This window comes from Bos indicus x Bos taurus, chromosome 13 (assembly GCF_003369695.1).
Source record: "Bos indicus x Bos taurus breed Angus x Brahman F1 hybrid chromosome 13, Bos_hybrid_MaternalHap_v2.0, whole genome shotgun sequence".
Lineage (NCBI taxonomy): Eukaryota > Metazoa > Chordata > Mammalia > Artiodactyla > Bovidae > Bos > Bos indicus x Bos taurus.
The window spans coordinates 26,701,430-26,729,104 of record NC_040088.1 but is presented as its reverse complement, the minus strand read 5'-3'; the positions used below and the strand labels follow the sequence as shown (position 1 = coordinate 26,729,104).

The 27,675-nt window shown below is 50.1% G+C and overlaps 1 protein-coding gene across 5 annotated transcripts in view; it reads right to left on the bottom strand.

The window, feature by feature from the left end:
- The window catches only part of PHACTR3 (phosphatase and actin regulator 3), a 205,178-nt gene that overhangs the window by 2,937 nt on the left and 174,566 nt on the right, over positions 1–27,675 (bottom strand). For all 5 annotated transcript variants that reach the window (XM_027559049.1, XM_027559048.1, XM_027559050.1 and 2 more), the window contains 3 exons: positions 6,836–6,891; positions 2,565–2,626; positions 1,404–1,544 (listed from right to left, as the gene is read on the bottom strand). In XM_027559049.1, the coding sequence (XP_027414850.1) occupies positions 1,404–1,544; positions 2,565–2,626; positions 6,836–6,891 (259 nt within the window). The remainder of the gene's footprint in view (positions 1–1,403; positions 1,545–2,564; positions 2,627–6,835; positions 6,892–27,675) is intronic.

Here is a 27,675-nt window from a genome sequence, read left to right as displayed (position 1 = left end):
GTGGATTGACAGCCATTCGTAATACTTGCTGATTTTGTTATTTTGTGATAGAGTAAAAAAAATTTTGTGCTTAGCATTTAGGCCTTTACTTATTTTTATAGCCCTACCAACCTAGTGCAGAGCTGGTGTTCTGGAAGTATTTAGTGAATTTGTTTACTGTGCTCGAGTGGGAATATATCACCCCCCTGCCTTGACCCCGCCCCACCCCCATCCCATGTCACCAGGATACATAACAGATAGATCAAGCACATGCTCAGGGCACTTATAAAGTAAGGACCTTAGGATAATGAGTGAGGTTCAGCTTTTGGTGAACTTACTTGGAATTTTACAACTAATCTAGAAGTTATTCTAACTTCAGGATACATTTACATTTTGTGTCATTTGAAACATAATCTTGTTGTTACATGTGGGTGAGATGTGCATCTCAGTATTTTCAGGGCTTCTCATCTGGCCCTCCTCCAGCTTCCCAACGCCCACTTTCATCGTGTGCGTCTTTCTGATAAACTCTTAGGCCAGGGTAGACAAACAGCAGACACAGCTTCAGAGGCAAGGAAAGGCTGCCAAAGATGCCTGAATTTCTCCCTTCACGGCCAGGCTCCTCTGAGCACATCCACCCTGGGTAACCAACTATAGCCTGTCTGCATTGTTCCAAGAGGATGCACTGCTTATGTGTGTTCATATATAACCTCACAGACTCACACTCAGCTTATGAAGACAAGGAACCATTAGCAATTTCAGCACACTCATTGGCTGAATGTATTATGTTCCTCTCCTTTAGGGAGGCTTTAAAAGTTCTGGAAGTCACTCAAAGTGGGGAGGTAGGAGAGACTCTGTAGACAGAGGCCCCCGGGTCTAAGCCCTGTCAGTCTTTTCCCAGCCACCTATTTGATGGCACCTCTACAGGGATAATAGCAACACCTCTCTCAGGGATATTTTGGAGGATTAAGTACCTGGCAGGCTGGGTTCAGTCCCGACAGCCTGAGGGCTCTTGGTGTGGTTTAGTCACTAAGTCGTGTCCGACTTTCAACTCCATGGACTGTAGCCTGCTGGGATCCTCTGTCCATGGGATTCTCCAGGCAAGAATACTGGAGTAGTTGCCATTTCTTTCTCCAGGGGATCTTCCCCACCCAGGGATTAAACCCGGGTCTCCTGCATTGCAGGCAGAGTCTTTACCGACTGAGCTATGAGGGAAGCCCACTTGGTAACAACCAAAAATGTCCCAGTCATTTCCAAATGTCCCTAAGGGCAAAACCATCCCCTAGTTGAAAACACGACCCTAAGCCCAGGTTCTATTTGTGATGCCACATCCGGTCAAGCATGGCCTTATTTCAACAGCTGATGGTGCCCACTGTCTTCTGACACATACACGCCCATGAGCCAACGTGCACACGTCTGCTCAGTACCTTATCTGCTGCCGACAGTCTCGTCCAGGGTTTGTCTGCCCGTCTGTCATAGTCCTGTGCTTTCGCCACCTCCACATAATCACTGAATCGTATCAGAATTTTTCTGTCTCTCAGTTCATCAACCGTGGGTCTCTGATTAAGCTAAAATAAAAGATCACCATAGTTAGGTCTCACATGCCAAACTAGCTTTCTTAGTTTGTTTAAGTACCCTGAGCAAACCAGGACCTGTCTATAAATAAATGTAAGCTCTGAAGCTGAAATAAAACCCTAATAAAAAAAAAACCAAAAAACTCTAACATGAAGGGCTTAAATTATACACTCTTAAATGACAATCCCTTCCCTTTAACATATCTTGTCATGAGCACTCACACCCCCAGGAAGCTAGCAGTGCCCTGACCACAGCACAGCTCAAGGAAAGCTGGGTGAATTATCTAAGGAAAAATTTTACAGCACCAGCTGTTGCTTTTCAACTATCATTAGGTAAGATTTTCCCAAAAAAGCTACTGATAAAGTTGAAATACTAAATACTACCACTAGCACTCATAAGCTCAGGATATTCTACTAACTTGAAGTAGGACAAGAATTTATTATATTATTATTACAGAATACAGTAGAGAAAGGGAACACCAGAAGACTTGAATTTAGAGATGGTCAGGGCTTTAGAAGGAGACCAAACTTTACAGACTTGCTACCTATATCGGCCATAATACATTTTGACTTAACTATTTGAGTCTCAGACACAAACCCTTGAAGCTAATCAAGTTTTCTGTAGTCAGGATCTTCTAGACAAATGGAAGGAACCAAAGAGTGTGAAAGGTAAACTGACACACTGATATCCAGGCATGCTTTGCTTGAGCACTGTGTAAAGAGCTCAAATAAATGAAGAGCATGCCAGTCAGCATCTGACTTCCCGGAAACAAATGGCAATGTCATCGAGGCCACACGGCCGCAGTCGTGTACTCCATGGCTGGGTGAGCACATAGTCCACAGGGCCATCAGTCACCCCCCAGGTCGATGCAAAAGGCACTGCTTTTTGAATGTCCAGTCAAAATTCACTGTTGCCCAAGAAGTCACAGGTCAGCATCACAGAGGGATGGCCTGCATCACCCATCTCAGTCTTTCCTACCTTAATATTCAGGCAAGATGCTTAAATGATCATACCTTTCTTGTCAACCTTTGCTTGATTTCTCTTCTTTCTTCTTGCTCTGTCTGATCGTTCCTTTCTGTGAAAGATGAAAACAAAGAAGCAGGTTGAGACGTTCTCCTCTTTAGCAAGGACACGTGCTCAGATCTGGACATTTGTGGGGGCTACCGGTATAACAGGAAGGACGCCTGACAAGTGACACTTTTTTCCATATCATTGCACTTTGCCAGTCACTGCTCAGGAAACTATGGTCTCACTGTTCCACAGAAACACTTGTAGAAGAAAGTTTTGCCTTCATCACAGCCTGGTTCTCCTGGGCCCTTTTCTGTGTTAGAAATAACCACACAGATTGATGCTGGGCATTGATTTGCAGGAGAAACAGGAAGCAATTCTCTCCTAATCAAATATCATCTCTGTGTATATTTACAACCAGGAACATAGATGGCAAACAAAAATGTTTTAGTAGGATAAGTTTTATATATATATATATATAAACTATATTCAAGTATATATGAATGAATATTGTTAGAACTGTCACTGCTTTTCCATGTAAAAGGGATTCATGCTTTTAGCCAACCAACATAAGATAAGGAACATTCACCTCAGATTCTGGGCAACATATGCCTGCCTGGAATTCATATTTTCTGGATACATTTCAAGTCCAAACATACCCAGGAACCCAGCTGATTCTCCACTGCAGAAGTGAGACACATGACCTGCCTTTTATAGGAACCAAGTCTCTCACCAAAATTGGTTTTGCCTAGTGAGTGTCACTATTAACATGCAAGCCGTGCTTACACCTACACTTGGAAGCTAAAAATGGAGCAGAATGCTGAGACTTAGTGTAAAACGTAAGCTCCGCCCTGGGATAAGAGATAATGGATGTCCTATTTCTGGCTCTCACTGTTGCTAAATAAAGCCTCAGGTCCCTGGAGGGGGCCCAGAATTCCATTCCTGGGAAAGGGACCTCATCTGTCAGCACTCCTAGAAACACCGCCAGGTTTGAGGAAAGGAAATTCTGCAACTCGCCGTTAACATAAGCTCACGTTACCTGTCTTTCTTTGAAACATTTTAAACATCTGTGCATTTAGGAGGTTTGGTGTATGGGCATTTAACATACTAGTCATTGTACTTTTCGGTAATTTTCTTTAAAAAGATTCATCTTTCATTCAGATGTTTCAGAAAAAGAAACCAATCCCTGTTATGTTCCTTGTTCTTAATCTAAGTGAAAAACCAGAAGAAACCATAATTATAAGCTCTCATCTGAAAGCTGATAATACAATTAGAAAAAAATGTGAAAATACCACACAGAAGGCCAACCATAAGAGATTTAAATGATGATATGAAACTAATTCTTTAGATTTTTAAAAAAATTTTGGCCATGCCACGTGGCACTCAGGATCTTAGTTCCTGACCAGTAATCAAACCTGTGCCCCCTGCAGTGGAAGCACAGAGTCTTAATCACTGGACAACCAGGGAAGTCCCATAATTCTTCATATGTCTTAAAAATAGGCCATGAACAAATCCTAAGTACACCCTCCATATAAAAACACTGAAACAAGAGCAGATCTTTCTGTTTTTTAAATTGTGGACAACACTGGCATCATTACAAGGTCATTGGAGCACAGCAGGGGTCTTGGAGGTGCCCGGGAGTGTCCCCCTGCAGGCCAGGTGCTCGGTGGGGCGCCAATTCCAAGGTCCTTCCTGAGAGCCTAAGCCACAGACTCTGAGCTCCCCTGAGCAATGGGTTTATAGATCTCTTATTCTCAGACTCAGAAAGCCCTGTGCTTTATACAAAACAAGGGAGCCATAATCAGAGCCTCCATACCCAGATTTTCTGGAAATAGTGCCAGTAGCTTGGACAGTCACACAAGTGCCTTCTGTAAATAATCAGAGATGCACTATTGCTCCTAAGGCAGTGGTCAGAACGTGGATGATGGAGCCATTCACCTGCACATGAACTTCAGCTCCTTCCCTCTGCCAACACTCATGTTAAAAAGTCCTATTACCTCCCGAAGTTTGAGCTTCCTCACTAGGAAGATGGGAACAGCCATGCAAACCTCACGACTGTCTGGTAACAATTCAGCGAGGGAAGAGAGGCAAGCACTGAGTACAATGCCCGGCACAGAGTGGGCCCCCCTCTGAATGACCACTTCTAATACAACCATATAAAATATGGCCACTAGTGTCTTGACACTCGTATCCACAAACGCACAGGCCCAAGTGTTCTTCCAACATGATCTCAGTTAGCCATGAGTTCCCTACTTGAAGGGGAGCAGATACAATGTGCTGATATTCTAAGCCATTGACTCAAAGCAGAAAATGCAGCAAGAGTGCAAGCCAGTGTCAAGGGCTGTGGGGATGATGCTCTAGGCTGAACTATATATAGTTAGTCGATCCTCATCTCTACAGAATCAAACCAAACCACCCACCCACCCCAAACTAGCAGTGACATTCTCAAGGATGTTGCCCAGGGCACTCAGGAAGTTTCCAACTAGGGACGGACCTGACTGGCTGAGTGGCAAGGAAGGGACTGTCAGGGCCACACAGGGAGCCTTTTTCCTGCCCTGGAGATGAGTGCCGTCAGTCCGGGATCCACCTGCCATCTCTGCTCACCAGGCACAGTTCTGATATTCAGGCTTTCATGTCCAAGTGTCTATGTGCAAAGATCAACACAATTAGAAGCACTTGCTGGTGGGAGGACCTGGCCATCCACTAGAGCGAAGAAGTGGTGACCACTGACAGGAGAAATGGTTCCTGAGAGAAAAGCCTCTGCCCACTCTGGGCAGCAAACCAGGCTGAAGGCAGCACTACTTGGGCCTTGAACTTGCCCCATTTGAGTTTTAGATCACTACCTGAGGGGGCATCTGTGACTGATGAGCTTTATAAGTTAGTGACTTAATTTTTTAAAATTCAAATATTCGGTAACAGCTTCACATTTGTATATGCCCACCTGATTAAGTATGCTATCCATGAAAAGATGTTCTTGAAATTCTCAGATACGGCTTAGTTGATGTAATATAGAATAGCAGTCACCATATCAAGTTTAAAAAGAAAACTTTTTTTTTTTTCCTGCACTGCTCAGTATGCAGAATTTTAGTTCCCTGACCACTCCAGTATTCTTGCCTGGAGAATCCCAGGGACAGAGGAGCCTGGTGGGCTGCCATCTATGGGGTCGCACAGAGTCGGACACAACTGAAGCGACTTTGCAGCAGCAGCAGACCAGGGATTGAACCTGTGCCCCCAGCAGGGGAAGCTCAGAGTCCTAACCACTGGACCACCAGGGAAGTCCCTAAAACAAAGAATTAATAATCTTAGGGTTTAAATATTTCCAACAGTCCTTAAAGGGGGAGTCTTCCAGGCAATTAATAAAGTCAAGAAAGAGGAAGCAGTCAGTTAGGACTCAGCACCCAGACCAGAGTTTCTGTCTTCTACTTTTGGACAGAAGGTCAGCCATGGGACTGTTTTAACTTTGTAAAAAGACGTTCATGGAATGAAAAACCAAATTCAGAGAATGTTTGTAGTGCTCACTCTTAAAGAGAGGAAAACATTTAAAAAATCCAGGCCCTTAGAAAACATGCTATAGAAAATACCTCGCAAACGAAGTCTGTTGACCAGATACGTAAGAAGTATCTGGGAAACACCTTTGAGAGGGTTCTACCACCCAAATCCTCAATGCCTTTAATGAGATGGAACAGTGTTCTCTACACCAGGGAGGCTCTTCCTGGATGCTGGTGCTCAGCACATGTTGCAACCACAGCCCTCCCTGGGAAAACCCAGGGGATGTGAAGGAGGTGAGGATCTAAAATTGTAGAGTTCTAAGCCACAGGCAACTTCCTAGGCTTCTCTGTTCCTTTGAGCTGCTGCTTTACTCCCCAGGGAGGGAACTACAGAGGGCTGAGCTCTTCCCTGGTAGGTTTTATACTCTGTCCACACCTGCCTGTGATGTCCGTGACCGTGAGGGAGCCCTAGTCCCAAATTGCCAGGGACACCTGCTTGAAACCCAGCCTGCCAAAAGACATCATTTCCCTTCCAACTACAGAGCTGACTCATGACACAACCCCGAAGTACGGACATTTTTAATGATGCCAGGAGAGCCTTTTCCTTTTTAATTTTCAATGGGATGTTGCTGGGTGTTTCAACTTTCCCGGGGGCTTGCTTTCAGAGTTCCCCAGCAGCTCAGGGCGAGGGGAACACAGGAGGGCTCAGCCAGCCTGCAGAGCCAGGTTCCCGCAGCAGCCTCCGTGGAGCACACTGAGGGGAACCCCAGGGGGCCGCCACTACTCACGTTTCAAGATATTTCTTCTCTCCAGTTCCTCCACCGCGGGTCTTTGGCTCAGTCGTCTGCGGAAAAACACCAAAATTACATTTTGCACCATGGTGGCTGCCAGCGAATTGCATCCAGGGTCTGTGAGGGTCCGAGGTGGCTGGCGCACCCCCTGAAGATCGCCTCCCAAAAAACGGGAGCGGGGGAGGTGGAGGGGTGGGGGGCCCTCCGTCGGAGGCAGCCTCTTGCTGGCAAATCGAGTCCGACCCCCGCGCAGGAGGGACGTGGCCCTCTGTCACCGGGCGGCTGGGGCAGCCCGCGCTCCCGCTCCCACTCCGGACAAGCAGCTCATCATGTCCAGATCTGCTGCCAGCCCGGCAGGCTGGATGGCTCCCCAGGCGCGGGTCCGAGATCTAGCCGGGAAATGGTCCCCTGTCTGGGGTCGCAGGGAGGGGCGGGCAGCCGCGTCTCCAGCTTCTGTGTCCCAAGCTCCCAGCGACCCGGACACTGGCACTCGCCCCGGTCCTGCTCCAGCCGCGGTCGGCCTCACCCGACCCTGCCTGCGGGGAGGCGATGGGGAAGCTCCTGCCTCTCGCGGGCGCGGAGCCCAGGCGCGTAGGGAAGAAGCGCATCCAATCCTAGCTGGGAATCTCCTGGGCTGAGCGCGCGCGCGGGCCACGCCCACGGCCGCCCGCCCGCCGCCTGCTCTGCCCGTCCGCTTGGTGAGATCGGAGGACAAATTATCATTTCCTTTTAAATGGCTTCTCATCGAGGGAGTTGGAGGACGTAGCCAAAAAGAAGAAATACATACATAAATAAAAGGCTTGTCAGGAGAGGGAGGCATAATTAGTCAACATTAATGCCAAGCTCCAATTATTTCTGTAACTCCAATAATGTTATCCCTGGGGTAGAGCCAAAAACGTCCCCACTTCCGGATCCTTCTGCCACTGCAGGGAGGTGACAGGCGGAGCCTCTGAATGCCCACAATGCGGAGCCATAATCCTATTTATAACCCCTGTCCCAGCACAAAGCCCAGGGCCCCCGGGTGCTCAGCTGCTCCTCCCTCCACACTCTAGGCGACACTGTGCTGTCGGACTCCTAGGCGGGCTTTGTGTGTCTGCGGGCTGGTGGGTGGTTGCTTAAAATCTTGTCTGCATGTCTGCTGAGACTTCAGCGTGCCCTCAGACAACTCCTGGCTGGCACCCAGGGGCCAGGGCCTCCCGCTCCCTGGCAAGCAGCAGGCACAAAACCAAGCTGTTTGGGTGGGGCTCCCTCAGCCTGGTCAAAACCCCCCAGATGCTATTTATTCATTCACTAAGTGACTGGGGCAGGGCGGGGGTATCTGCTCTGCACCAGGCACTGTCCCAAGCCCCAGGACACAGTGGTCCTGCCCTTGAAAAACTCAAGTCTAGAGAGGAAGGCAGACAAACAGCAAGTGAGCAATCATCCCAGCGAGTGGGCAATGCCATGGAGAAGAGAAAACAGGGGTGGGGACGTGATGGAGGAGGGAGGGGGCAGGGGCAGGGGAGGTCCATTTCCTAAGAGACAGCAGAAAACAAGGAACCAGCCTTGAGAAGCTCACATTTCTAGACAGTGTCTCCTAACTGTTCAGGTGCTGGACTTGGAGACAGCCGTGGGGGCAGTGATCAAGGAGGACTTCCTGGAAGAGGAAACTTTTGGCAGTGTTGTGGAGAATCCACAAAAGGTGCAGAGCCTGTTGCTCAGGGGATGCCAGCTGACCAGCTATGATGCCCGCAGGGACAGCTGAGGATGGAGACCATGCATCTCCTCAAGCCTGAAAAGTACCCCAAAACTCTACTCACGTTGCCCCCATGGAGGGCTTTTTCTTACTGGAGCCCTGTGTTCTCTTCTAAAACGAGGACTAATCATAGATCTTCACAAAGGTGAGAGAACTGAATGAGGAAATGCACAAATACATCTGTTATACCAAGCTTACTTGGGACAGAGATTTCTCAAGAAATGTCTGGAGAGAACCCAACCTGTGCGTTGTCAGCTGATCATGGACTGAGGTCCCAGAGAGGCATGTCATCCAACTTGCATGTCTCAGAAAAGTGTGGATATCTCACCACCAAAATCTCCACCGTTAGCTCTAGGGGTGAAGGCAGGCCTGCCAGGGTGAGGGCCACAGCAGGCCCTCAAAGCACCTCCAAATGGCCCAAATGGCCCAAATGGCCCAGAAGGGGCAGTCCACCAGCTGTGAACAACATGCAGCCTGCTGGATTGTCAGCAACCTGCCCCTCTACCCAGAGGGACCCCAGGAGCCCACAGCTGGACTGCCAGCCAGAGCTGCTCCTTGGGGGACCCCAATCACAGGGAAGCGAGTACTGCAGGTCCAGAGTCCCCATTTGGACTCACACCTAACTGTACCTGACACCCCAGCTCATGAGACTGAGAACTAACTTGGGTTCACCAGGCCTCTTGTGTCAGAGGTTTAGTGAGCACAAAGGACATGCCCAGTCCTGGGATATCATGGGAAGAAGTTAGACCCAGCCCTGCCCTTAGGGAGCACAGGCTCTAGAGGGGTCAGACATTCAGTCTGTTATCACACAAGTCAGTCAATCAGTTCAGTTGCTCAGTCCTGTCTGACTCTGCAACCCCATGGACTGCAGCACACCAGGCTTCCCTGTCCATCACAAACTCCCAGAGCTTGCTCAAACTCGGGTCCATTAAGTCGGTGATGCCATCCAACCATCTCATCCTCTGCTGTCCCCTTCTCCTGCCTTCAATCTTTCCCAGCATCAGGGTCTTTTCTTTTGAGTCAGTTCTTCACATCAGGTGGCCAAAGTATTGGAGCTTCAGCATCAGTGTGAAGTTGTCACACAAACCACCTTTCATTTCCATAGTGACCAGCACTAAGAGGAGGATCCTACAGCATCATGATAGCGTAGGGGGTAGGTGGGCCAACCTGGACAGACAGGTGGCCTGAGAAGCTGATGTTGAGTCAAGATCAGAAGGGTTAGTGGGGATTGCTGAGCCCGGAGGGAGGGGAGGAGCACAGGTCCTGAGATGAGGTTTCCTAAGTGTCACTGGACTGAGTGGAGGTGTGTGTGCACCTATGGGGCAGGGGTCAGGACCCACACAGCCTGCAAGTCTGGATCTCTGGAGCCCCAAATGTGCTGAAGGGTGTGAAGCAGACAGTGCGGGGTGGAGAGGATCTGTCTTTGGAAGCACCTCCAGACTCTCCTGGACTACAGTCCAAGGAAGGACAGGGCAGAACCTCCCCACAGAAGACGTGGAGCTGCCAGGGGTGGAGTAGGTGGGGAGGGATCCCCATCAGACAGGAACCTCCGGGAGCCAGGCCCACAAGTGGTCAAAGGCCAGTGAAGTGTTCCAGACAAGGGGGAGATATTGGCTCCAGAGTAAGAACAGTGCAAACTACAAATTACATAATACACATTGGACTAAATACATATTAAACACAATATTCCATTCATTTACTACCTGAGACTGGGCTCCATTCTCCATGTGGGAATGGGGCTTCCCAAAGCAGGAGTGACTACGACCTTAATGTCAAGGACAGACAACGGGATTATGCCCATTTTACAGGTGAGATCGGCGGGGCTCAGAGAAACAAACTTGTAAGCAGGTGTTATTCCTCGTGTAGACCCCAGAGCCTGGCACAGACAAACATGCCTGGCCTGAACAAAGCAGAAAACCATGGGCGCCGGTTCGCCTCCCTCCGTGTGGCCCTGGAAGGGTGCTGCTAAAACATCCTTGGAGCCTCAGTAGCAGATGGCTCTCCGGACCGGGACCGGGACAGACATAGCCCCAGGCTGGCTGGGCTTAGGGGGGAGGGGGCGTGGCCTCAGGAGGGGAGGGGCGGAGCCTCGGGAAGGCAGGGGAGGAGCCTCGGGAGGGGTGGGCAGGGTCAGCACCCTGAGGGATTCCCCAGCTCTGCCCACGCGGTCCGCTCCCTCCTGATTCAGAAGCTGCTGCTGTGGGTGATGAGCAGGTGCCGCCTGGAACTGGGGAAGCCACAGTCTATTTCTGACTCTCCCCTCTGAGAAAGCACGAGTGTGGCAGCCAGTTACAGCACTGCGTGGGCGTGGGAGCGACACCAAGAAAAGAAACCAGGAGAAAGAGAGGCACCTGCCCATCCTCCCGCCCCATCCCTGACTGGTCCCCACCTGTGCACATAGGAGAGGGAACCCTCCCCTCCCTCCAGGGGGCCATGGGCAAGACGGCAAGATGGCAGACCCTCCACAGGGAGCAGCCAGGCTGGCCTGTGCATGAGGTTGGCTGGCCTGTGCGTGAGGTTGGCTGCCCTGGAGAGTCACCCAGACTAGCGGACTTCTCCTGCAGGAAATAAGCCTTTTCTGGGTAAAGACCCTGAGATCCGGGGGTTTCTACTGCAGCACAGCTGCACCTAACCTAGTACACGAATGCACAACTGGCCATGATGCTGGCCCTGTCTCCCAGGGCACCGTGCAACCAAGGCCAGAGCCACCTCCCCCTTGCTGCCCGCAGCCAGGTCCAGCCTGGAGCCTTCCCGAGCGCAGATCAGGGCACCGGAGCCTCGGAAGTCGTATGCAAGCTCCCCACTCCCTGAGCCCACCTGCAGTGAGGGGGGACAGCCTGGTCACCAGCCCCATCAGATGACCGTGGTCCAAATCCAGCCAGCAGCCTCATCGCTGCCCCCATGATACTTTTTAGAATGTGAATATGAAGCAAATGTTAATCAAATCGGAGTTTTCACTCTTAAAAACATCAGCTCCCCTTGAAGACATGGGAGAGCTGGCTCCTCAGATCGATCAGCACTCCTACTCCACCCCCAGCTCCGCAGAGCAGCAGCCGGGCTGAGGGGGCACTTGGCTCCTCACCATCCCCACGGCCCACACCTTCCAGTGGCCTCGCTCCCCTGTGGACACTCCACCTGCCTCACCATGGGACCAGGCTCCTGAGTGAGTGGGGGCCCAGGAATCCCCTCCTTGTCCTGAGGACCCCGTGACCCTCTTCTGCCTCCCATACACACTGGATGGGAGTGGCTGCATTCCTGGGAGCACCAGGCATGGTGGGAAGGCGACCTGAGGACAGCAGGTCCAAAGCTCAGCTCTGAGGCCAGTGGTGGACAAGTGGCTCTGGCTGGCCACCCAAGGGAGCATCCGGCAGCTGGTGTCTCCCTCAGGGAGGCTCAACACACAGTTAGACTCTTTCCAGGCACACTCGTCTCCATCAGTTGCCTCACACAGTCTACAGGCAGAGCCAGCTCCTCTCTCTGAGCCTGTTTCCTCTCCTAAAATGGACTGACGACAATAGGCACCCATTGGGGTTGCTGTGAGGTAAGAGAAATGGCCCGAAAAGCACCAACCAGGTACCTGGCACTCCAGGCCTGTCTATGTCAGTGGCCATGCCTGAATTGTCCTTTGTACACCCCTCCTCGAGAGTCCCTTGGACAGCACTAGGAGATCAAACCAGTCCATTCCATCCTAAAGGAAATCAACCCTGAATACTCATTGGAAGGACTGATGCTGAAGCTCCAATACTTTGGCCACCTGATGCAAAGAGCTGACTCTTTGGAAAAGACCCTGATGCTGGGAAAGATTGAGAGCAAGAGGAGAAGGGGGCAACAGAGGATGAAGATGGTTGGATAGCACCAATGGACATGAGTTTGAGCAAACTCTGGGAGATAGTGAAGGACAGGGAAGCCTGGCATGCTGAAGTCCATGGGGTTGCAAAGAATCAGACAAGACCAAGTGATTGAGCAACAACAGCATCAGACAGAACTGAGCCGCAATCTCGCTAAGCAAGGCAGAACGCCTTCCTGGAAGGGAAAGCCGTAGTGGCAGACAGACAGCTCTCCGCCCCCAGAGATGCCTGCTATTTTGGGAGCTCTTCCCTGGGAATACCATCCTGCTTCACCACCAGCCTTGAGTCACCAAGGAGGATTTTGGTGTCCCCGCCTGGGACAGGGTTCCCCAGCAGGTGGGAGTTGGGGGGGTGCATCTCCCTCCATCATCATCATGACTCCTGAGCCAGACATGTGGCTCAAGGACTGTGAACGAGAAGACAGCTCCTCTGTTCCCACAGAGGCTGTCTGGGCGACGAGACCACCAGGGACATGTGGATGGGCCGGGGAGAAAGAATCAGGGAGGGGAGCCCTCTCCAGGAGGTAACATGAAGATGAGGCCATGGAGAGACCAGAGCCAGGCTACAGGCTCTGAGGGGTGCAGCTCATCCATGCTGGGAACAGTAGACCCCCAGACCTTAGCCCCCCTCTGTCCTTGCAGTTACCTTGGTGAGGATGAATTATCAGCCCACTGAGGGTTCATCCAGCGAGGTGCTGACTGCTGGTCCCCCATCATGGCATCTCACAACCCAGGACCCCCAACCCCACCTCCTCACATGTCCCCGTTGTCCAGCATCTGTAACTCAGAAGCTGGTGCCCACTGCCAGTCATACACTCATCCCAGACCCAGGGCCACCCTCTGTCCCTCTGGCTCCACACTCCCAGCCCTCAGGGATCTCCAAGTCCACTGGGTTCTAGAGCCAATACCTCATATGTCCATCTGTCTCTCCATCCCCAGGCCACCAGCCTCTGCCAGCCCCCGGCTTCCTTGATGCCCTATGGCAGCAGGCTGGTCATGAAACATGACCCCCCACTCTCACCATGACCTCAAACCTGGGGTCCCCACCAAACTCAAGACAAGCCCCACAAGGTCAGTGGGTCTGCGGGGTCCCCTCCCCAGACTCTGTGCACTGTGACCCTCACACTGAGCTGCCCACACTGCCTCCCTCAGGCACAGCCATCCTTCTCCTAATTCAGGGCCACAAGCTCAGATGCTACATCCTCTTTACAACAAGAATTTGGTCTCATTTCCCTTACTCCAGTCCACGAACATGCATACTTTTTAAAAATTGATGTGACACCCGGCTGTAACATGCAGGAGGAAGAAGGGAAGTTTTAATCCAATAACATCCATTCAACACATACTTGTTCAACAGGAGCATATCAGGTGACGTGGTGAAGGTGGCTACACAAAACAGTTGCCATGATAACATCATCAACTACAAACAGAGAGACGGGGTCCATGCTGGTCACTCACACACCCACAGAGATGCCACCTTGGGGGAGCTGTTCCTGAAATGAGTGATTCTTGGTAAAGTTCTGAATGAAACAAGGTGTGTCATTTTCCATCAATTTCCAAGACACTAATGCTCAGGGAAACTCAGCAACAAAGCTCTGCCAAACCCCTCTGTGCATGCATGTCCACCACACACCCGGGTTGCAGGCTCAAGTCATACTAATAGCTCTGGACCCTCCTGTTTGAGTGTCCAAGGGAAACTGTTTGTGTCCTGTTTTTGATGGTTCTGTTTGAGTGTCTAAAGAGGCGGGGGCAAGTCTCCCGGGCTGGGGCCTGGCTCATTCCAGTGACAGCCCACGAAATCTCCCCAGGTGAGCCAGGGGCACCATTGGCTTAAACCTTGTGCTCCCAGGCAGACACCTGTCCTCCTCCAGGAAGACCCCAGGCTGGAGGAGGAGGCCCAACCTTCACTCCAACCCTGGGCCTTGGGGTGTGCTGAGCGGGTGAACTCTGGTGATGACTTTTTGGTCTTTACCAAGGTTGCACCTGGGATTCCCAGGTGGCACTAGTAGTAAAGAACCCACCTGCCAATGCAGGAGACGTAAGAGATAGAGTTTTGATCCCTGGGTTGGGAAGATCCAAGGAAATAGCAACCTGCTCCCGTATTCTTGCCTGGGAAATTCCATGGACAGAGGAGCCTGGTGGGCTACAGTTCATGGGGTCACAAAGAGTCAGACATGGCTGAGGCAATGTAGCACAGTACAAGGCTACAAATGCAGGTATTTATCCTTTGCCCAACAGTTGAGGGTTAAGAGGATGTTCTCTGGATAGCTCATATGGACACAGTGTGTGAGAGCTAGATTCAGGGCAGAGCTCTGGCACCCACTAAGGGCCTGGGTGGAGATGCTGTGGTCAGTTGGCAGTACAGCTCCAGGCATGTGTAAAAAAGCATGAGCATGTCTAGACTGGTCCTCCCTGGACCACCTGGCTGGTCTCTGGAGCATAAATCAATTCAGAAGATGCAAAATCATGCCACGATTAAGCACTGGAGCTCTAAATCCAGTCATGGAGTGAACTCGAACACCGCCACCCCGTCTGTTCACAACCTTCTCGGACCATCAGTCGGTGGAGTTCACCTGGTGAGGCCCCGACCCCAGTTCTTCAGTCAGTCACTCATCTAGGAGCCATGGTGGAGGTGTTTTGTAGGTTAACATCCATAGCAGGTGACAGTCCTAGATGGCCTAGGTGGGCCTGGTCCCATCAGTGGAAGGACGTGCAGAGCAGGGCTGGGGCTCCCTGGTGAAGAGGGAATTCTGCCTGTGGACACCAGCTTCAGTCCATGCACAGGAGTTCCGGCCCTTCCTGACTACCTGCCCCATTGGTGGGCCAGACCTGTGCTGCCAGCCCCACAACCACTGCCACCAACGCCTTGCCATAAATCTCTCAATACACACCTCCCCTGGGGCTTCCCAGGTGGCTCCACTGGGAAAGAATCTGCCTGCCAAGCAGGAAATGTGGGTTCAATCCCTAGGTCGGGAACATCCCCTGGAGGAAGAAATGGCAACCCACTCCAGTATTCTTGCCTGGGAAATCCCAAGGACAGAGGAAACTGGTGGGCTATAGTCCATGAAGTTGCAGAGTCAGACATGACTGAGCAAGTAAACAACACCACCACCTCCCCTGGAGCTGGGTTTCTATGTCACAGGCACAGCCTCCTTCTCCATAAACAAAGATGACAATACCGTGGGAAAAGCTCTCTCGAGTTACCTCCACTGACCTAACCTGGATTAACCGACGCTCCCAGTCCTTCTGGAAAAGCATACCCCACTGAGCACACGTGACTGGTACCCCGGGCCCCGTGTCAGCAAGCAGGTCCCTGTCAGGAACACAGGTCCCGTGTTCCCAAATCTATGCGAACCAGGTGAACATGTATCTGTAATTAGGTGATTTAATCAGCATTTATGTACATTGATTTAAACGATTCAATATGGATGGAAAAAGAAAACATTCTTTCTAGGAGAACTGAGTTGGCTGCCTTGGAGTCGGTAAAGGTGAGATGCTGAAACACAGCCATGCAGGCATGTGGGAGAGGAAGCTGTAAATGGTGGGGCTTCCACCTCAGGAAGGACTCAGCTTCTGTGAGTCTAACTCTCACTCCTAGACAATGCATCACACAAGAAAGAAGACATACAGATGGCTAACAAACACATGAAAAGATGCTCAACATCACTCATTATCAGAGAAATGCAAATCAAAACCACTATGAGGTACACTTTCACACCAGTCAGAATGGCTGCGATCCAAAAGTCTACAAGTAATAAATGCTGGAGAGGGTGTGGAGAAAAGGGAACCCTCTTACACTGTTGGTGGGAATGCAAACTAGTACAGCCACTATGGAGAACAGTGTGGAGATTCCTTAAAAAACTGGAACTAGAACTGCCTTATGATCCAGCAATCCCACTGCTGGGCATACACACTGAGGAAACCAGAAGGGAAAGAGACACATGTACCCCAGTGTTCATCGCAGCACTGTTTATAATAGCCATGACATGGAAGCAACCTAGATGCCCATCAGCAGATGAATGGATAAGAAAGCTGTGGTACATATACACAATGGAGTATTACTCAGCCATTAAAAAGAATACAGTTGAATCACTTCTAATGAGGTGGATGAAACTGGAGCCTATTATACAGAGTGAAGTAAGCCAGAAGGAAAAACACCAATACAGTATACTAACGCATATATATGGAATTTAGAAAGATGGTAACAATAACGCTGTGTACAAGACAGCAGAGACAGTACAGAACAGTATAGAACAGTCTTATGGACTCTGTGGGAGAGGGAGAGGGTGGGAAGATTTGGGAGAATTGGCATTGAAACATGTAAAATATCATGTATGAAACGAGATGCCAGTCCAGGTTCGATGCACAATCCTGGATGCTTGGGGCTGGTGCACTGGGAAGACCCAGAGGGATGGTGTGGGGAGGGAGGAGGGAGGAGGGTTCAGGATGGGGAGCACGTGTATACCTGTGGTGGATTCATTTTGATATTTGGCAAAACTAATACAATTATGTAAAGTTTAAAAATAAAATTAAATTAAAAAAAAAAACACAGAAAAAAAAAAAAAGAAAGAAAGAACACTAATTGTAGAGGCTTCTGCAATGAGAAGTCTTTGATTCCACCTCAAAAGACAGCAGAATAAATGCACATCCATATGCCTTAGGTCACATTGATCATTCCTTCCTTTAGCCACCTTTGGGGTTTATCGCCAGTGCTGCGTACAGAGGACAGGGCTCTGCTCCCCTCCCTCATGGGTCTGTGGTCTCTTCTCAGCGATGCTCGGCCCCCGTATGGGGAGGGTGTCCACTGAGCACAGGGGGTGAGACTCGCCTCCGGGTGGTTCCAAACAGCCCCTGGACACTGGCAGCCTCTGATGGGGTGGGAGTGAGACGCGCTATTTAAGATCTATCACGAGTGTTGATCCCTTATTCAGTTTTGGGAAATTAAAGTAATACACAATGCTTCCCGCTGCTGCCTCCAGCATGAGGATCACTTGGTCTCAGGTCCACACGTTTATGGAGCCCCTGCTGGAACCAGGTCCTGCCCCTCCCCATCCTCCAACACTGCATTTCCTGCCCTCCCCACATCTTCCCTTCCCTTCCCTTCCACCTTCCTGGGGCAGCTCTCCTGGGTGGTGGGTGGTGGAAGGCCACCCCCTTGCATCCCTCTCTTCGTCTCCCCAACTGGGGTATCCTGAACATCCTGCTACTTCCCCAGGGCCCTGAACCCCAGGCTCCTCCTTGGCCAAGATCTTAACCATGCACTGGGGCTGCATCTCTTGGTTGCTACCCCCACCCAGCAGGTCCGGGAGTGGAAGTCAGGTTAGTACAGTGCCCCAGGCCCAGGGCGGAGGCTCAGCAAGACTGCAGTGAACTAGCAAATATCAGGTGAGGAAACAGCAGGGCAAAGAGACACACAAACTCCACAAAACTGCCCTTGGTTTAAAAAAAGGAAAGGGCATCACCCCACACACCAAATAGTCTCAACAGGAGACAGAACCGCCCAAGCACTGCTAAGAAGCCAAGGCCTCACCAGCCTGGGGAGAGAGGAGGTTAGGATCTCCCGGGGGTGAGTGGGAGGCAACACGGGACCTCCACAGTGCCCTGAGCACCTCACAGGCCACTTCCTGTGTCTCCCTCGTGCTGCAGGGACCACTCTCTCTCTTGCTTGACCTCCCTCCCCATGCCATGTTCTGAGCGTGGCTCCTGCATCTCTCCCATTCCCTCCTCCATCTTGAGCGTTACGTGCCAAGGTGGGTACACCGAGGCTGCCCAGAAAGTATCTCTCCTTGAGCTTCAATGTCATTTAGGGGTTACCAATGAGAAGGTTCCCCCATGGCTCAGATGGTAAAGAATCTGCCTGCAGTGCGGGAGACCTGGGTTCGATCCCTGGGCCGGGAAGAGTCCCTGGAGAATGGACTGGCAATATGCTTGCCTGGAGAATCCCTGGCAGGCTACAGTCCATGGGGTCACAGAGCCGGACACAAGGGAGTGACTTCCACCATCAACACCACCAGTGAGGAAGGGACACTGGTGTCTGACCCCGTCGTCCCAGGGGCCCCTCAGAGTCTGCACCCCCAGCCCCAGCTTCCTGCCACCTCTGAAATCCCTGGGCCCAGCACTGCACAATGGGGAACACAAGGCACCTAGAAATGCCGACTACAGGGGCTCCAAGGGACTCCCCAGCTTGTGACCTCACAGATGCAGGGTTTTCACTCACTCGTCCATCTGTTTGCTCCCCCACTTCCCTACTTCGTTCAGTCTCTCTCACAACAAAATTAGCTTGGACACCAACAACAGCAGAGACCTCTAGTTACCTACACAGTCTTCATTCTCCCCTCTTATGTACACAGTATCAGAAAGCCGATTCTACTCAAGGAAGCCTCTTTTCCAACTAAGCATAGCCATATGAAAGAGGTTCTGACGAAGAAGCCGTAGGGAGAAGTGTGCCAAAAAGCCTCTAAAGAGAGTCCTTTTGAAGAGCTGACTCAGCTGGGATCTATGTACCTTTGAGAGTTGAATGTGATGTCTGGCGCTCCTGAAGCCATCCTGGACCATACAGGGTTAAGTGTCAGTGTGAGCATAACTGGGCAGGAAGACAGAGGGAAGCCTGGATCATCAGTGACTATGGAACAAACATGCCAGCCTGTCTGTCTACAACCATTGCACGAAGCAGGGTGCCTCCAGACCCAGTGTCCAGAACCAGCCTGACTGGGTCAAATCTCAGCTATAGGACATACTAGCTATATGTCTTTGAACATCTTACCTAACCTTTCTGAACCACCATTTCCTAAGCTATGAAAGACAGCTAACAATAGCATTTACATCTTAGGCTTCAGCGAATGCAGGCAGAACACAGTCTCTAGCATACAACCCACATTTAATAAATGTTAACATAGCTACCCTCCTTCATGGATCACTGCCTTGTCATGGCAAAGGGGCTTGTGTAACTCAATGAAGCTATAAGCCATGCTATGCAGGGCCACCCAAGACAGACACACCATAGAGAAGAGTTTTGACAAAACATGGTCTACTAGAGGAGGGAATGGCAAACCACTGCAGTATTCCCGCTGCAAGAACCCCATGACTATGAATAGTATGAAAAGGCAAAAAGACACAACACCAGAAGATGAGCCCCCACCCTCCCCAGTCAGAAGGTGTTCAATATGCTACTGGGGAAGAGCTCAGGGCAATTACCAATAGCTCCAGAAAGAATGAAGTGGCTGAGCCAAAGCAGAAACAATGCTCAGTTGTGGATGTGTCTGGTGGTGAAAGTAAGGTCTGATGCTGTAAAGCAAAATTTGCACAGGAACCTGGAATGTTAGGTCTATGAATCAAGGTAAATTGGATGCAATCAAGCAGGAGAAGGCAAGAGTGAACATTGACATCTTCATAGGAATCAGTGAACTAAAATGGACGGCAATTGGTGAATTTAATTTAAATGACCATTTATCTACTGCTGGGCAAGAATCCCTGACAGGAAATGGAGCTGCCTTCAGAGTCAACAAAAGAGTCCAAAATGTATTGTTTGGGTACAATGTCAAATGACAGAATAATCTCGGTTCGTTTCTAAGGCACACCATCCAACATCACAGTAATCCAAGTCTATGCCCCAACCATTGATGCTGAAGAAGCTGAAGTTGAACAGTTCTTTGAAGACCTACAAGACCTTCTAGAACTAATACCAAGAAAAGACGTCCTTTTCATCACAGGGGATTGGAATGCAAAAGGTGAAAAGTCAAGAGATATCCAGAATAAGAAGCAAGTTTGGCCTTGGAGTATAAAATGAAGTAGGCAAAGGCTAATAGAGTTTTGCCAAGAAAATGCACTGGTCATAGCAAACACTCTTTTCTAATAACACAAGCAACAACTCTACACATTAACATCACCAAGTGATCAACACAAAAATCAGACTGATTATATTCTTTGCAGTCAAAGATGAAGAAGCTCTATATAGTCAGCAAAAACAATACCTGCCGCTCACTATGGCTCAGATCATCAGCTCCTTATTGCAAAATTCAGGTTTAAATTGCAGAAAGTAGAGAAAACCATTAGGCCATTCAGGTATGACCTAAATCAAATCTTTTATGATTATACAGTGGAGGTGCCGAATAAATTCAAGGGATTAGATCTGGTTGACAACTTGCCTGAAGAACTATGGACGGAGGTTTGTAACTGCACAGGAGGTGGTGACCAAAACCATTCCAAAGAAAAAGAAATGCAAGAAGGAAAAGTGGTTGTCTGAGGAGACTTCACACATAGCTGAGGAAAGAAGAAAAGCAAAAATCAAGGGAGAAAGGGAAAGATATACCCAACTGAATGCAGAGTTCCAGAGACTAGCAAGGAGAGATAAGAAATCCTTCTTCAATGAACAATGCAAAGAAGTAGAAGAAAATAAAAGAATGGAAAAACTAGAGATCTCTTCAAGAAAATTGGAGATATCATGGGAACAAATCATGCAAGGATGGGCATGATAAAGGACAGAAATGGTAAGGACCTAACAGAAGCAGAACAGATTAAGATGAGATGACAAGAATACACAGAACTATACAAAAAAAAAAGTCATAATGAGCCAGATAACCACGATGTGGTCACTCGCCAAGAGCCAGATGTCCTGAAGTATAAAGTCAAGTGGGTCTTAGGAAGCATTATCACAAACAAAGCTAGTGGTGGTGATGGAATTCCAGCGTAGCTATTTAAAATCCTAAAAGATAATGTTGTTAAAGTGTTGCATTCACTATGTCAGCAAATTGTGAAAACTCAGCAGTGGTCACAGGACTGGAAAAAGTTTTCATCCAATCCCAAAGAATGACAATGTCAAAGAATGTTCAAACTACCTTACACTTGTGCTCATTTCGCATGCTATAAGGTTATGCTCAAAATCCTTTAAGGTAGGCTTCAGCAATACGTGAACCAAGAATTTCCCAATGTTAAGAGCTGGGTTTAGAAAAGGCAGAGGAAGCAGAGATCAAATTGTCAGGATTCGTTGGATCACAGAGAAAGCAAGATAATTTTTTTAAAAATCTACTTCTGCTTCATTGACTATGTTAAAGCCTTTGACTGTGTAAATCACAATAAAATGTGGAAAATTCTTAAAAAAATGGAAAGAGCAGACCGCTTTACCTGTCTTCTGAGAAATCTGTATGTGGGTCAAGAAGCAACAATTAGAACCTTACATGGAACAATGGACTGGTTTAAAATTGGGAAAGGAGTAAGACAAGGCTATATATTGTCACCCTGTTTATTTAACTTTTACGTAGAGTACATCATGTGAAATGCCAGGGTGGATGAATCACAAGCTGGAATCAAGACTGCTGGGAGAAATATCAACAACCTCAGATATGCAGGTGATACCACTCTAATGACAGAGAGTGAAGAGGAACTAAAGAGCCACTGATGAAGGTGAAAGAGGACAGTGAAAAAGCTGGCTTAAAACTCAACATTCAAAAAGCTAAGATCATGGCATCCAGTCCCTTCACTTCCTGACAAATAGAAGAGGAAAAAGTAGAAGCGGTGACAGATTTGGTTTTCTTGGGCTCCAAAATCACTGCCAATGTTGACTGCAGCCATGAAATTAAAAGACACTTGCTCCTTGGAAGGAAAGCTTTGACAAATCAAGACAGCTTAGGATGTGAGAGTTGGACCATAAAGAAGGCTGAATGCCGAAAAATTGATGCTGGAGAAGATCTTGAGAGTTCTTTGGACTGCAAGGAGATCAAACCAGTCAATCCTAAAGGAAATCAACCCTGAATATTCATTGGAAGGACTGATGCTGAAGCTCCAATACTTTGGCCACCTGATGCAAAGAGCTGGCTCATTGGAAAACACCCTGATGCTGGGAAAGATTGAGGGCAGAGGGAAAAGGGGGGGTGACAGAGAATAAGATGGTTGGATAGTATCACTGACTCAATGAACGTGAATATGAGCAAACTCCGGGAGATAGTGAAGGACAAGGAAGCCTGGCGTGTTGCAGTCTATGAGGTCACAAAGAGTCTGACATGACTTAGTAACCAAACAACAACCAAGCTACCACTGCACTATTACTACTGGGACTATAACTTGTGCAGGATAAGCTCAGACTCTGGGTAAAGCAGGCAAGCATCACCATCCATTTCATAGGCTCAGACAGATGGAGTGATTACCCTGGGCTCCCTCAGTCTGCACCTCCCAGCCACGTGAGCTCTCAACCACCAGACCACCTGCGCCCCTGGGTATGGATCATGTTTTATTGATGCTGAAGGGAGACTGGTATTGCTTTGCATTTCCTTATAAAACATGCTGTACTTTCCTTGACAGACTCCCAAGCAACTGAGGAAAACCAAGAGCAGCTGACGCCATGGGAAATCTCAAAGGCCATGAGCTGATGAGAACGAGGGGGCCTGAGCCCCACCTGCAGGGGGCCTGGGGCCCTGGATGCTGCTCTTCCTTCCCTGCAAAGGAGTAGAGGAAAACAAAAGAAAGGGAAAGACTAGAGATCTCTTCAGGAAAACTGGAGATACAACGGGAATACATAATGCAAGGATGGGCATGTTAAATGACAGAAACTGTAAGGAGCTAACAGAAGCAGAACAGATTAGGAAAAGATGGCAAGAATACACAGAACTATACAAAAAAAAAGCCATAATGAGCCAGACAACATGGTTATCTGGACACCATGTGCTCCACCCCAAGTCCAATTTGTACGCATATATCCTCGGAGGCTTAGATTTTGTTAAACCTTTCCTGATTCGGAAGTGCTATTTTCTATTGCTTAGCTACTTCCAGTGAAAAGCAGAACACGTGAGACCCAGGCTTCACAGCCACTGCTCTGCCTGCATTGTCCTGGCCTCGCCCACCTCCCAGACCTTGTGGGACCACCGCATCTCTCCCTCCAGAGTCGGGAGGGGGAGGTCTCGTCTTACCCTCCCCCACAACATCCCATAGGGCCCATTCTCAGCCCTGCCCTACGAGTCCTTTCTGTATTTTTGCAACAAATCGTTGCAGGTGGCTAGTTAACCCTAGCATTCCTCTTGACCTTGGAAGCTACATCATATTCACACGGGCCTCTTGCCACAGCAGTGGAGCAGGGAGGTGGCACCAAGCTAGGGGCCGGGATGGTTTATCTGGGTAGAACAGGCCTCTGTGTCCCCTGAGGTTTCTCAACAGAGGGAGACTAAGAGCCCCGAGAATATGCCCAGAGTCCCTGGAGGGCTGGGGAAGTAAGTCTGGTAAATTTGCTTCTCCACACAAAAAAAGAAGAGAAACTGCTAATACAAAGGTCTTTGCTCCTGGGATCTCAAAATCCTCTTCGGAGGGTTGTAGAGACCTGGACCCTGCACCTCTCAGGGTGGCTGGTAACTCGAGATCACCACCCCAACCAGTACTGTACTGGGTGCACCCTGAGCTGGACTGGCAGGGTCTGAGGGGTCCTCGCCCCTCCCTCAGCCTTCCACCACTTCAGGCCCCATTTCTCTCCAAGCAAGAGTCAGCGTGAAGCTCAGATGTGGGCTTCAATTCTGGAAGTGGGGTACCTGGACCTCAAGGAGACCGAGAACCACTGTTTCCTAAGTGCTTCCCATGTGTCAAAGACGGACAATGAAGATGCTGATGGTGATGATAGAGAGGTAGATGAAGATGTTGCTAAAGATGGTGGGAAAGAAGATGAAGAAGAAGATAACAAAAATGATGAAGACATATGATGTAGAAAGAGAAGAAAAAGATGGATAAGACACTGATGAAAATTATGGTGGTGTCATGAAGATGGACAAGGTGACGGACGAGGTGATGGAGATGGTGAAGAGGATCAAGACAGTGATGGTGATGAAGATGCTGAGGAAGAGAATAAAGTTAGTGAAGAACAGGATGGTGACACTGATCATGATAATGGGCCTTCATACAAGCATATCCCTCAACCCTTGTGACAGTAACTGAGAAATTACCAAGTGCCCACATGGCCCAGGTACTGTTCTAAGGATTGGAGATAAGGCTCAGGGGTGAGGGGCTCCTTTGGGTGATGAAAACGTCCTAAAATTGCTAGTGGTGATGGACGCACAACTCACGGATATACGAGGACCACTCGACTGTGCACTTTGAAAGGGTGGATTGTACGGTATGGAAATTACATTTCACACTGTTAAAAGAAATTCCCTTCCATATTTGTTTGTTTTATTCTCTGGTGCTTCCTCCCTACCACACAGAAGTCCAGACATTTTACGTATCCCGTCTCTCTGCATCCTTTCTGCAGCCCTAAGAGATAGGCTTTGTTGTAATCATTCCAATTTTACAGAAGAGAACAATGAGGCACACACCAGAGAGGTCACCTGCCTGTAGTCACACAGCCAGAAAACAGCAGAGCCAAGACAGGAAGCAAGACATCCTGCCCAGAGTCCATGCTCTCCCCACCACAGAGAGACACTTCCTCTGACCAGGATGAGAGCCAAGGGGGTCGCACACAAGGTCTTCCAGGTCAGCCCCTTCGCCCACCAGGTGCAACGATAAGACCCGTCGGGGCTGCACGGGACGCTGGTGCACACCAGCTCTCGATGCTTCTACTGCTGACCATCAGTTCCCTCTTCTCCTCTATTGTCTGAAAAGCCCTTTAGAAGTTGTCCCTCCGGCTGTTTCAGAGCCAGGGCAGACTCATGTCCTGTCCTGTGTCTGCCCTGGAATGCTGAGTCCAGCCCTCTGAGGCTCTGGCCGTGCAGTCGAGCTGGGCTGGGAGAACACCCTGTGCCTTCCTTGCGGACGGCGGCTCATTAACCAGCAGCCTCCTTCAACAGCGGCCTCTCCTGACTCAGTCCAGCTGGGCCCCCAGCGGCAGTCCCAGCCTGGCTGCAAGATTCCACCTCCCGAAGTCAGGGAGCCCAGGCCTGGCCCCTCCTCAGCAACATGAGGAAGGACTCAGCTGCCCTTGTCCCATTGCATCCAAGCGGAAACACCTGCCCCAGTGTACCAACCGAAATCCCCAAATTACTCAGCATCACCTCGTGGCTGGAGGCCTGCAGGCTGATGGAACAGAGGAATGTGGGTTTCAAGTTCCCTCACTTCCTTTGGATTACATTTAATGCTGCCCAGTTCCCATAGATGGACGGGACCTATTAAACCCAACACACCTGTTCTGTCCCCAGGGGTCCCTCTCAGGAAAACAGCCGGCCACTTGCTGTCCCTCTGTTGTGCTGCATGTTTGGAGGGAACACCCTGCGGTAGGAAACGCACCCACGATCAAAGGAACCTCACAACCCGGAAAATGTGCTGGTGCTTCAGTGACCCTGATCTTGAGCTGGTGCTGCTGGTAACTTGCATCCTGAGTTCAACACCGCCAGGGAGGTGCCTCCACATGGTCCTCCCACTCCTGCTCATGGCTTGGACCCCCAGGAAGAGTGCCAGGGATGCGTGTCCAAACGTGGATACAGAGCCTCCCTCCGGCACCTGCCTGCCTTCTTCCTGTCTTCCCTCCCCCAGCGCAGAGCATCAACTCCATCCTGTTGGGGCCACCTCCTCCAGCCCTCACCCACATCCTGCTCCCTGTCCTCTCCCGGCTCTCAGTCCATCCCTCTCCAGTCCCATTGTCATGTGCTGACATTCCTCTCCTCATCTCGTACAGACCAGTCACGTGGCCGCTTTAGGCCCCCTGCTGACCCCCTACATGTAGGCAGAGGGGTCCTCGGATATGCCCTCGCCCTGCCACACCCCTGCTTGCAACCCCTCTGGGACCCTTACTGCTTCTCAGGAAAGGCCAGATGTCTCTGGCCACTGTTTGCACCAATTTATGGAGTGGCTGCTCAATGGATGAGGGACCATCAAGTGAGAACAGACAGGATCCTGGCATTCTAGTAGGGAGCCAGACCCCAAACTGGCAAAGGAAGGAATAAAGGGTAACTTCAGACAGCAGTTATTGCAGGGAAGAAAACAGTGGGATGATGGGATGGAGAGAAAGGCTATGAGGCCATGACCCTGGGGAGGATGGGGGTGGGGGCATCAAGGGAGGGTCCTTCTGGGAGGGACCAGAGGTGGCTGTGTGTGGCCCAGGAGCAGGAGGGCGCCCACCCCTTGGTCCTGCTGAGCCCTTCAGCTTCCCCCACCCTGCCCACCCCAGCTCCTCACAACCACACCACATTCTCCAAGAGGCAATGCGGATTCAGGCTGCGGTACCCTCTTGCAGCTGCTCTCTGCCTGGGACATCCTTGCACGCCAGCCCACCATGTGGACTGACACGTATCAAGACCATGCTCCTCATTACCCACTCTTCAAAGCCTCACCCCAACTCTGCCTCCCTCCTGCCAGCTTAATCTCTTCCTCCTAGACCCTCGCTTCCGTGGCTGATTCACATGTCTATTTTGTACGTATCTGATTAGATATGATGGTTCCTGATGCGCCTCTGCACCCCGGCACCCAGCCCCTACGCTTTGCAGGGACCCGAGGTTTGTGACGGGGTTTGTGCTCCCCGGAGACATGCAAGGGCGTGGAAGCGATGCCGTGGGAGAAACAGGCCTGCTCTGCTGCAGTCTCAACCAGATTCCCCGTTAAGTCATCACAACATCCCCTTACATCACAGTGAGTGTGCGTACACCGTGGGGTAGGAGGCAAATCTACAAGGTACTGAAGTGTGGTGCTAACAGCTGTCATTACACGAGCCGGGGGTGGTTGCACCGGGCCCTCAGGAGCTGCACCCTCAGTGATGCTACAGCAGGTGTACATGGCCCCACATGGCAGAGAACAAGAAGGAAGGTTCTAGAGTTGCTGACGCTGAAGCAGACAAAAGACCAGAGGAGGATGTGGACCTTATCCGCTTGTTAGTTCTGATGCACCAGAAAGGGATGCTCCCTGGAGTGGCTGCTACTGCTAAGTCGCTTCATTCGTGTCCGAATCTGTGTGATCCCATAGACGGCAGTCCACCAGGCTCCCCCATCCCTGGGATTCTCCAGGCAAGAACACTGGAGTGGGTTGCCATTTCCTTCTCCACTGCATGAAAGTGAAAAGTGAAAGTGAAGTTGCTCAGTCGTGTCTGACTCTTCACAACCCCATGGACTGCAGCCTACCAGGCTCCTCCATCCATGGGATTTTCTAGGCAAAAGTACTGGAGTGGGGTGCCATTGCCCTGGAGTGGAGTGTTTGGTTAAAATATGTGACTTGCCATCCTGGCTGTTCACCCGCTTGGCTGTTTTTGAGTCACATGCCTGCCAGTGGTGGGTGGCATGTAAACCACCACCCTCTAGGATGGGGTGTTTTTAGTTCATTATCAGTATTTATGCTAGCAAAATATAATGTAAAAATATTTTA